We start from the raw sequence: 12,280 nt of genomic DNA on the forward strand, positions 1-12,280 counted from the left end.
ACAAGTGCACTTGTAAATTCGAACAGTGGAAACGTCTAATTAATTCGAACTGTGGAATTGTCTAAATTAATTGCAATAAAATAAAAATAATTTAATTAAAATTTTTTTCAAAAAGTTATTCTACATAAACCATAATTAAAAGCGGCCTACTATTTTTTTTCACTCATTTTTATATTTCAATTTGAATGGAGCAGACGTAAAATAAAACTGTTAGGTAACAATATAAAATATGAAAATTCTGTTACTAAATATGTAAATATGCATTTAATAACAGAATTTTGAAGTTTTATATTGTATATGTTTTATATTATATTGCAAATAAAACTATAAAATACCGTTAAAAAAGCAATAACAAAAATAGTTTTATTATTTTTATGAATTACCTAAACAAAGATTTCCATCTGTTAGACGCAGTTTTATTACAAAATAGTATTAATAATAATAAACCATTTTGTTACTAAATATTTTACAGATGTTATCCTTCCGAGTGTACTGGGTAACTTCTTCCGAGTGTACTGGGTAACTTCTTCCGAGTGTACTGGGTAACTTCTTCCGAGTGTACTGGGTAACTTCTTCCGAGTGTACTGGGTAACTTCTTGCTTTTTTTAAAAAAAGCTAGTAAATCAAATGCAATCAAATATAAATACAAAAAACTGTATATCAAATGCAAAGGAAAGAAGTGTGAGGTAGTATTCGAAAGTCAAAGATCCTTTAAAGTATAGTATACCAAAAAATACCTCACTCACCAGGTTGAGTAACAAAGACAAATTTTTTGATGCTGTGATAAAAAGGAAACAACTCAAAACGTCAGCGCATATGGTCATTTGCAAGTTTTAATTACATTTTCGAATGACTTCTAATTGTTCGTAGTAAATATGTCACGGTGTCTGCTTTAACAATCAAAACTAAAGCCATGAAATTTGCTAAGAAAATGAAGGTTGAAAATTTTCATGTTTTAGATAGTTGGTTAAACCGTTTGAAGAAATGATATAAGATATTATTCAAAATGGTATTTGGTGAATCAAATGCGTGCAAAGTAAAATAGAAGCACTATGGAAGAAAACCACATTACCAACGATTAATGCTGACAAATTTGGCTTAAGCTCCTACTAGAAAATTAGTTCCTAAATACTCTGAAAATCCAATGCACTTGCCCTATTGTTATCGCAGTCAAAAGAGGACACGCTATTTTAGGAAAGAGTTTTCTGAAATTGATTAGTCGTGTACGAAAGACCCAGGAAAAAAAGTTCTATAGAATTTCTATAAACTTTTGGAACATATGGTCTATAGAAATTTTATAGAATTCTATAAAATTTCTATAGAATGTCTATTAATTTCTATAGAAATTGCTATAAAACTTTATTTTCTATAAAATAAAAGGTAGAAAAAAAAGTTCTATTGGAACTTCTATAGAAAATAACAGAGATTCTATAGAAATTTTATAGAGTTCTATAGAATTTCTATAGACCATATGTTCCAAAAGTTTATAGAAATTCTAGAGAACTTCTTTATCTGGGGAAGGACCATAGATTGTCTTATTAGTTGATTGTTGTTCAGCTCATTCAATCATTAATAACAGTATAGTTAATCTTTTTACGCCCAAACACTATCTCAAAGCTAAAGTCGATGAACTGATGCGTGGTTATGTTTACTTAAAGCATATTTTAGATTATTGTCTGTTCAAGAATTGATGAATGCAATTGATAAAAAAAAACATTTTATGAAGTTCTCAATGGAAATACTTGGTGCTGCTAGGCGGAAGAAGAAGAACAAAACTATTGTAAAATAGTTTACTAAAGTTGGAATTTCTGAGAGAATGCGTTCTAACGCCTAGGCATATGCGAATGAATCATTTGCATCTAACTTTAGGGTTAAAAAGTACCAGTTAGCTTGCAATTGATTTATATTAGGTCTTCCCTGAAAGAAAAAAAAAACAAAATGTGTAATGCCCTCGGACAATTTTGTAAACAGTGCTGAGCAGATAATGATGCTCAATGACGACAGGGAATCTACTTATAATTGTATAAACCAAATAAACTCAATTGTGGAACAAGAATTATCAGAAAAGTTTAAATAGGCAGATATATGTAACAATCTTTCACACATTTTGTAGCAGCTGTTGCACAATGCTTAGAGCGCTTGCTTTAAAAGCAAGCGATTCAGGGTTTGATATGAGTTCTGGAGGTATTTTGCGCCACTCGTAAGAAAAGAGACACAAAACTCCTAGTCAAAATTTATTTTGTGGGGGGCACCGAAAGCAAATGTATTGAATAAAATAAATTAGTATAACTATATATGTTTAATGTTTTTTTAATTGCTTAAAGAAAAATTGCCTTAACTCGTAATAACACCTTATATTTTACAAAGTTTAAATTGACAATTTAAACATTGTAAAAATTTGAAATGGTTCAATCATTTTTAATTTTAGTTTTAAAAATTATTATTGATATTTTAAAAAAACAATTTCTCTCATATTTTGGTAATCTGTAACTTTTAGGGTGTTTTTTTCCCCATGCTCCAAATATTCTTATATGACATAATTACAAACATTAAAAATTTTGGACTTTGAAACTTAATTGAAAGTTACGAATCTGAAATACCAAAAACTTCTGAACCCGCCCTGATCAGTTTATGAAATTGATTAAAAACCGTTTATAAAAACTTTCGTTTGTATTTTTCTCACAAAATTTTTCTTTTAAATTAATTTTTTATTTAAACCTAAAGTTTCTATTTAACTTTTTATTTATACATTTAAGTTGTTAAATTATCTTAAACTTAAATTTCTCAAAAAAATTATTTTTATAGTAAAAATTTTAGTTATGTTCAAATAAAAGAATGAGCATTGCTTTATAAAAACATTTTTATAAATAACAGGGGGTAACCTCGGAAATACTTAAAAAATTAGGAAAATAAATTAACAATTTTGAAGTAACAAATAAAAAAATTATAAAAAGTTGATAACAGCATAGACCGGGAAGTGTTGACAACAGCAAACACGAGCAAGTGTTGATAACAGCATACACTTCCTTGCGTTATAGAGTGAGTCTTACGCATCTTTCCCTTCTGTATTTGAGTGACGCAAATTTTTAGAGTAATATTGATGGACTCAACAATAACTCGGATTTTTAAACGTCATTCATAAAATAAAAAAGTTCGCAAAAAGAGTCTTTTTAATTGCAAACGATAACTTGAAGTATAATTCTTCTCCATGTCTTGTATTATTAGTAAACTCCACTAGCTGTTTTCAAATGCAAAGTTTTCAATTCCATTAATTTCGCAGAATGTTTTATTACGTTTAGGTAATTTATAGGTTTTGTACGCCAAAAAAAATAAAACACACGAAAGTGTCTTCACACTTAACGTGACCAGGAAAATGTACAACCTAAATGTAAATAAATTTAAAAATTTGAAAAAACAATTAGCCATTGTTAACAAGTTGCAAGTATTATACTATAATATTTTAAAAAACATTACTAGCTTTGTAAACACAACTAAAATTAATAACTAAGTTAACTGAAAAAAACTTTTTAGTAGAGATGGGAAATGTAACGAATCTGAACCAAATAAAAACCTTACAAACAGTTGAACCGGATGAAACCTGAACATTAATTGTTACCGAACCGAAACCGAAATTAGAAACTGTTGGGTACGAAACGAACCGTCTTTACCCTAACTAAATCAAATAGAGATTTGCAGTAGTGCAAATTTTGCAATTTGCGCATCACTAAAAAATGTACAACACATAACACAATTAACCAAAACGAAAATGGTGTTTGTAAACATTGTTGATACTGAGATGTTGCTAATGTTCTGTTTTTTTATTCATATTTTAATGATTAAGTAAATGCAGAGTACATAACCAGCAGTTATTACCTGTTAAGTAAGTGTGCCAGATTATTTGAATTTTGTTAGTCTAGGACTGGCATTGGGGTAAAAGCAAAGACAACTGAAATACTTAAAAACATTTTACTCAGACTATAACGAATGACAATTTGATATTTGTTACTCATAATGGAAATAATATGAAGTCGGCTTATCGCAACGATGTTAAACTTACATGTGCAAGTGATTATCTGATTTTAGTTGAAAAGGTTTTGAAATTCCTAGGTGCTAGTTCATATAGTTATGATATAATCAAAAATCCAAAGAAAATGGCGGGCAACTTTAAACATAGTTGAAAAACCAGGTACTAGGTACACTCTCAGACAGAATCTTTCTTCTCAATGAAACAGTCAATTTTTTGCAACCATAGTTGTGCCAGTTAGATCATGTCAAGGATACACTGTTTATCAAACTTAAGCAACTGAACAACGTTAATGAAAACTTGTTGTATGATGTCGTAGAACTTTTGCATTCTTTTCTCAAGGCTGCTGTGCAATTGTCACATGCCAATGTGCCAACATCCCTTTGATGTATGGCCAATGCTATTTCGTCTTTTGTCAATATGCAAGACCAATAGTTCGGACAGTGACAGTATGTGTGATTTGAAGACAGTATTTCTGTCCAGTTTGGATGAAAAATATATTATTTATCCATTGCACAATGTTTCAACATCCGATTGCAAAACAGACAGTAGACTACTTAAGTTGTCGTTATTTGTATTAAGTAAGTTACTGCTTTGATGTTTTGAGTACTTTGACTGCAGCGTTTTTGTTTTTAAAATTTTGAAGTAGCTAAAACATTTAAGTTGTTTGTATTTTATCATTGTGAATGTATATTAGGGTAATAACTATTATCATTATTTTTTGTTACGAAACTGAAACCCTTTACATTAGAGGAACAATTGTAGGTAGATGACAGTAGCAACATCAATTTTTAAAAAATTAAAAAAAGTTCCCCCACCTTTTTATTTTTTTTGTGCACACATCGCACAGTTTGACTATCGGTTTCAATTTCACACTGATTTTTTATATGACGTTCTATACTGCTTTTAAGCACATTCCAGTCAGCTGTTTCCATTTGTTTATAAACAAGACATTTACAGATGGTTGTTAGTTTAGTAGTTTGTTGATAGATGTTGTTTATTATCTTTGTTTTGATCCCAGCTATACCGTGTGAAGTGTGAACTTGTTTGAATATTTTTGTTTTCAGTGCAAGATTGTCAATAAAATGTCTTATAGAAATTACAGCAACAGTGTAAAGTCAAACAGGTATATTTGGATGAAGAATCTAACCCCCTTTTCTAAACAGAAAAGGGATTCAAGTATTCTATCTGTTGAAAAGCTAACCAATCTCACACGGATGCCGACAAACCGTCAAATTCTTCAAAACTTCACTTTTCTGATCAACACGGAAAAACGGCGACTGGATCGAATCAAAATTATGATTACGGATAAAGAATTGCTCTGGAGGGAAGTTCTAGACTTTCCACTATTATCCAGTGCACTCATCAGAAAGAAGCTCAATAGTCTGATTGATCTATATGACAAAAACAAAAAGAAACCGTCTGATAAATTCACTGCAACACTTTCTCAGTTATTTGATGTCACTAATGTTAATGGAGAATGGAAAAGCACGGAGGATAAAGAGCTCTACCAGAGGCAAGTTAAGAGTGGAGAAAAGATTGGTTATTCAATGGTCAAACAAACCCCTTTGGAATCAATCCACCCAAGAAAACGAATCCAACTATCAACAACTCAACCTCAAGCCAGTTCTTCTCAATCCCAATTCACACAAACACATGAAAGTGACTCAGAATCTTCGGATTCTGAAACCTCTGATTCTTCACCCGAGTTGCCAACCTCTTCTTCCGCGTCATCTTCTCCTGAATACAAACCAAAATACTAAAGATCAAGCACTACAACAGCGGGTTTACTAGTACTGAAAGCAACCTTTCTACTTATAAAGCACATGACGTTCTTGCAACCATTGCTGAACATGGTCATGATGTGCCGGTTCCAAGTCAGGCGGGTGTCTGGAAACGAGTAATCTCTGAAGGACAGAAAATGAAAACCAAAATTGTTCAAAAACTTCAAAGCAAAGATCCCTATTGTCTCCAGTTTTATGGTAAAAGAATGCAAGGGGAAGAGTATCAAGTTGTTCTGCTGAAAAATTTGACAACCGAAATCAAACTCGGTATTCTTAAATGTGAGAGTCACAAGAAACTACATCAGCTAATTGATGAATACGATGCTTGGGAAAATATTCGCATGATAATCTGCGACACCACCGCAGTAAATACTGGTCGTTTGCACGGGATTGTAAAGCTCATACAGGATGATGTCTTGAGCAAGGGCTTTCAGAAGCCACATTTCATTGGCTGTCAGCACCATGTGCTCGACCTCCTTCTGAAGCATGTCACGGATTTTTTTATTCAAGAGCCAACGACCGAACCAGAACTCAACTATTCCTTCATTAACAGAAAACTATGTCTCTCTTCAGGCTGATTACCACCTCGTTGCGACAGATGATGTTAACACAGGCAAGAACCCTGGATGGCGAGATGATTTTAAGTTCTTATATGAACTATGTCAGGCATATCGTCATTACAAAACAACTTCACGTTGGCCTAGAATCAGCTAGAAGAAACTCCCAAATTTACACTAGGCAAGATGGAAATCACGTGCGATATATGCTACTATAGCATTATTTCTGATACCAGAGTGGCGCAGTATCCTTGCTCCAGCATACGACTTCATCTGCTACGAATGGGCAAATGCTTGGTTCCATTCGCAACACTACAATGAAGCGTCCCTCAATGAACTGTTTACCTCACTCATGAAGATAAAATGCAAGAAAGCAGTTAAGTGTTTGGAGACGCATTGGTCAGTCGAAGAGTCATTAATTGACATTCCCAGATCTAACCAAATTGCTGAACGTGCTGTAAAACTGATGGAGGAACTTCATGCGAAATCAAGAAAAATTAAATTTTTGAACCTGAAGTTCATAGCAAAAACTATTTTTTAAACATTTCTTGTACATTTCGGACAAATTGCTAGCTGTTCTGTATCTTATTTGTTAATAAAAGTTGCTTAGTTATTACTATTACTCTTTTGAATAAAGCAAAAATTGCATAACATTTAAAAAAATATATATATATTTTCACTTTTTTCTTCCGAAAAGGAGGAGAGCTTTTTTTAAAAAAATCAAAAATGCAATTTATATTTTTCAAATACTCATAAACTTTCCTCGATTGCAAGTGATTTCATAAAAAAATTTTTTTTTGTTGTCACGCTAATGTTTGTAATGTGTATGTTTGTAAATAATAAATAAACAGTTGCATTGGTACTTAATATTTAGTTTTGATATCATCTAAACTCATAAAACTGAACCAAACCCGAAACTTTAGTTGTTACCAAATTGAACCAAACTTGAAGGCCAACTAAACTCGAACATTTGATCTAACCAAATCAAACTAAACCCTATCTTTACGAGAAAAAGTTCGATTCTTATCTCTACTTTTTAGTTTGACTAATTTTTTAGTTGACTAAAATTAGTCAACTAAATTTTTAGTTCGACTAAAGTAAGTCAACTAATCTTTTAGTTAACTAAAAGATTAAACAAACTTTTAGTTAACAATTGTTCGGCAAACTTTTTAGTTAACTATTGGTCGGCAAACTATTTAGTTAAACTAATGGAAACTTTAAATACATATATTTATATATTAAAGTCTTGTTTAAGAAAATAAATATTTATTTGGGATTAAAAATTTCACCCTCTTACATTTAAAAAGATATTGCTTAAATTTTAGGGTGTTTTTGTTCTTATTGTCTAATCAGCGTATTTTTAAGCATATAACTCTTTTTTATAAAACTAATAAATGTTTAATAGTACGATGATAGAAAAGTTTGAAATTTACAACTTATCTGGAAGCTACTTAGCTCAAATAACAAAAAATCTAGATCCGTCTCTGCATGTTTACAAAAGAAAAAAGATTATGTATGCTGTACAAAATTTTTTTATAAAATATAACTGCGTAGGGTCAGGGCAATTACATCCGTTTTTGCCATGTATAATAACATCCGTGAAACAACATCCGAAATTTCATCGATGTATAATAACATCCGAGAAGTAACATCTCAAATTGTAGATTTGGGATGTTACTTCTCGGACATCTGTAGATTTTTCGGATGTAACTATATCCGAATTTTATTTTTTTTAATAATGCATTATTTTAACCAGATGTAGTTACACATTTCATTTTTTCGGATGTAACTACATCCGAGAAAAAAAAGAATTAAAAATGCATTATTTTAACCAGATGTAGTTACACATCTGATTTTTTTCGGATGTAACTACATCCGGAAAATTATTTATTTAATAATAGATTATTTTAACTGGATGTAGTTACACATCTGATTTTTTTCGGATGTAACTACATCCGGAAAATTATTTATTTAATAATAGATTATTTTAACTGGATGTAGTTACACATCTGATTTTTATCGGATGTAACTACATCCGGAAAAAAAAACTATAATAATATATTATTTTAACCAGTTGTAGTTACGAATTTAATTTTTTTCGGATGTAACTAGATGCGAAATGTAGTTTCGGATGTAACTACATCCGAAAGATTGTTTAATAATACATTATTTTAACTGGATGCAGTTACACTTTCAAATATTTTCTTCGAATATGTAACTTTTTTTTTTAGTTATTAAGGTGCTCTAAGAAGTCCTAATATTTAACAAGTAAAAAAAAAACGGGTATAATAAAGTGCATAGTAACTCTTATTATACCAAGCATACGGTAAAGTGTACGGTAAATTTACAATACCGTATACTGTAAACAGCGATCCCTAAGCTATATGTGGGAGAAAAAATAATTAAGTATTGCAATATTTTAAATAGATGTAATTACACATTACAGATTTTTTCGGATGTAACTACATCCGGATTTTTTTAAATAATGCATTATTCAACCAGATGTAATTACACATCTGATTTTTTTCGGATGTAACTACATCCGGGAAAAAAGTAATTTAAAAATGCATTTTTTAACCAGATGTAGTTACACATCTGATTTTTTTCGGATGTAACTACGTCCGGAAATTTATTTCATTTTATTTTTTATTTTATTTTTAAAAATGGATTATTTTAGGCGGATGTAGTTACACATCGAGAAAAAATCCCGGATGTAGTTACATCTTTCTAAAGATGATATTATGCATCGATGAAATTTGGAATGTTATTTCTCGGATGTTAATTCAGTAAAGAAAAAAAGCGGATGTTCTTACACAAAAATGCGCGGATGTTATTTCACTACTCCGCGGATGTTGTTGGACAGATGTAGTAATCTTTTCCCACTGCGTATACTATTGAATTTATCTCCCCAAGGCTTCGGAGTTGAGCTACACAACAGACGAAGAGGGTTACTCGATCTCTGCAATTTCTACTTAAAAAACTTTTTCTTTCCAAAACACGAACTTGTTAAAGGCACGGATAAATCTTTATACGATTTGTTAGAGTTTTTGAGTTGCACAGGAAATAATGCTCAAATGAAAATTTCCAACCGGTTTAAATCAAAAAAGTACTCGTTTATTATTGAAAAAAACCAAGTCGACTTTTTTATCCAGCTTTCAAAAAACATAGTATTTAAACTAAATATTTGTAATAGTTATAAAGCGGTTATTTTTAAAAGTAATGTCTACAAGTCTTTTAGGTATCATTAGAGACTAAAATCATGAAAAAATTGCATCGGTAACTTATGCAACAAAATTGCATAAAAAATATTGGTGCTTTGAAAAAAAGCGTTAAAAAAAACTTCAACTATTTAATTCTTTTTCTCGCTGTCATACCATTTATAGTAATATTTCTTGGACAAGTGTGCCCACAAACGTAAGTTAAAGCTCTTTGCTATGTTGACAATAATACTTTATTGTCAACATAGCAAAATACCCCGCATACTTTTTCACAAGTTACATATGTATTTAGTTATTTCTTTAAGCTATTTATGGTCCTTGTTTGGATTCTTTTTCAATCCTGGCTCATATAAATTTGATTGGATTCAAATTTAATGATTGATTTATTTTGTTTTATTTTATTCATGTTTTGACTGTACATGTTGTGTGGGCAAATGCTATTTCTTGTTGAAATTGCGACCATTCGCTTCAATCAATCAACATGTTTACTGATGGAACCATGTAACTCTCTAGTATATCTACAAAGTGTTGGTTAATTTGACTTTTATTAATGTTACACACACCAGCACTGTGAAAGTTAAAATACTAACTACCAACAATTCAAATGCAAACACTCCCACCGCCGCCTTGCAACCTCGGTGCAGCAAGGCTTTAGAGTTTTTAAAATACTATACATTTTTTTTATTAAAAAATTATTTTCTTTTTTTTAAGGAGGTTTTGAAAATGACATTAACTATTATTAAAAATTTTTATTTTTTAATTTGGTTCAAAAAATTACTGATTCAGATTAAAAATTATAAAAAGCTTGAAAAAACAATTACCTAAAATACTTGTTACTGTATTCTAAACAATTTGTGTTTTCTCCTGTGCACTCGTTACTGTTCCATGTTAAACAGCTTGCATCAATAATCCTTCCAAATACAGCAGACGATGGTATCATGCCCAAAAAACGCAAAAAAACTTGTTGAAATCCTATACCTAGTGATCCCAAACTGAGCGGTAACGTCCTATAAATGATAGCGCGCCATATAATAAAACTCATAAGGACCGTATTAAATCAAAATAAAAAACATATGGCAAAAATAATGTTTAAGTGCAATTTATAGATAAATAAATCTTAAAAGATTTCATTTTTACCAAAATGTTGCGTTAATAAGAGGCACTGCATTCATAAAAGATACAAACAATAAGAAAAATGATCCAACCACAAAGTATGGGTAAAGTGTGCATTTTGAAATACATGGGCCATCAACTAATGTTTCGTCTAAAAAGGATGAACATGCGCAGTTGTGGTATGTCTAAAATAATCATTATTGTTTATCAATTTTTAAGAAAAAAATAATAAAGTGTTGTTATTTAATAAAACCAGTTCTTTTAATCAACTGTGTGTGTATATGTTACACATTTTAAGATTATTTAAAAGAAGAGTTTAATGGGGTAATTTTATAAAATAGTGTTAACATTTTGGAAAAAAATATGTCTTAAAAGATTTCATTTTTACCAAAATGTTGCGTTAACAAGAGGCACTGCATTCATAAAAGATACAAACAATAAGAAAAGTGATACAAGCACAAAGTATGGGTAAAGTGGGCATTTTGAAGTACATGGGCCATCAACACAATGCTGTTTCACTTACACCAATGTACAATTTATTGACAGAAGTGCAAGCAGTTTCATTGGAACTTGCATTAGCTACGTATACAATGTTTTTTGATTGGGATTGGTTTGATAAAGGACAGGTATTTTTATCAAGGCAGTTGCAGTTGGTTTTAGTTAAGATTTTGTTGTTCTTTATAATGTTATGGTTGCGTGCATTTATAATATAATATAAATCAAACGCTGTTTTCTTGTTTTACCAAGAAAAATGAGTCTAACGACAGCAGATGTTAGACTCATAACAGCCGTTTTTCATTAAAGCGTTTTAGTTTGTTTTTAAAATCATTTACAGAAGTTGCATTAATAACATCTTGATAATAGAATATATAATCTTCAATTCTTGTTAAAAAATAAATTTGATTTTAAATAGATGTAGTAAGTTTGTGAGTTCTACGCTTATTATATACATTAATTTTACCATAAATTGCTACTATAGTACGTTCTATTACAGAAATTTTTTTAATGGCACAATGAATGCATATAGTAAACGCAGTACTCACAAAAAATATACAACATTAATTTAAAATCAAGTTTATTTTTTAAAAAAGAATTGGAGTCGTCTGTCATCAAAAAAAGACAATATTACATTACGGTGTACTAGTGCGCCGTTATTTACTACAGTGTCTTGTCAGTTCCTTAACAATTTATACTGTCTTCATTGTTCTTCAAAAAATATAAATATTTTTTTTTCTTTATTGTATATATTTCTTAAATTTAACGTATTAAATCGCAAGAAGAAAATAAGAAGAATAAAAAAATAAAAATAAAAATTACTGAAAATATTTTGCCCCCCCCCCTACCTTGAAAATTTTTTTGCGAGCTCCTATGTATATTCAATACTTGGGCTTATAATATGTTGTTATTATTAAGGAATAAGTCAAATTAAACCAAAAAAGAAGTCACTAGTATTTCGCTTTTTATTTTACTCTTGTAAACATTGTTCGCGCCGAAATCGCGTAATCGGCAGCACTTTTAATGTTTTTTATACTTTAACTGACCTTTTGGAAAAACATGCGGAGTGTACATACATTGACTGACTCT

The 12,280-nt window shown here is 30.4% G+C and overlaps 1 protein-coding gene across 1 annotated transcript in view; it reads right to left on the minus strand.

Annotated features, from left to right (window-relative positions):
* Positions 1-2,842: 2,842 nt before the first annotated feature.
* LOC136072157 (solute carrier organic anion transporter family member 4C1-like) overlaps positions 2,843-12,280 on the minus strand; it is a 34,170-nt gene continuing 24,732 nt past the window's right edge. Inside the window, exons 6-8 of the mRNA XM_065820816.1 lie at positions 10,721-10,881; positions 10,405-10,590; positions 2,843-3,382 (exon numbers count right to left, since the gene is read on the minus strand). Of these exons, the coding sequence (XP_065676888.1) occupies positions 3,235-3,382; positions 10,405-10,590; positions 10,721-10,881 (495 nt within the window). The 3' untranslated portion in view covers positions 2,843-3,234. The remainder of the gene's footprint in view (positions 3,383-10,404; positions 10,591-10,720; positions 10,882-12,280) is intronic.

This window comes from Hydra vulgaris, chromosome 15 (genome assembly GCF_038396675.1).
Source record: "Hydra vulgaris chromosome 15, alternate assembly HydraT2T_AEP".
Lineage (NCBI taxonomy): Eukaryota > Metazoa > Cnidaria > Hydrozoa > Anthoathecata > Hydridae > Hydra > Hydra vulgaris.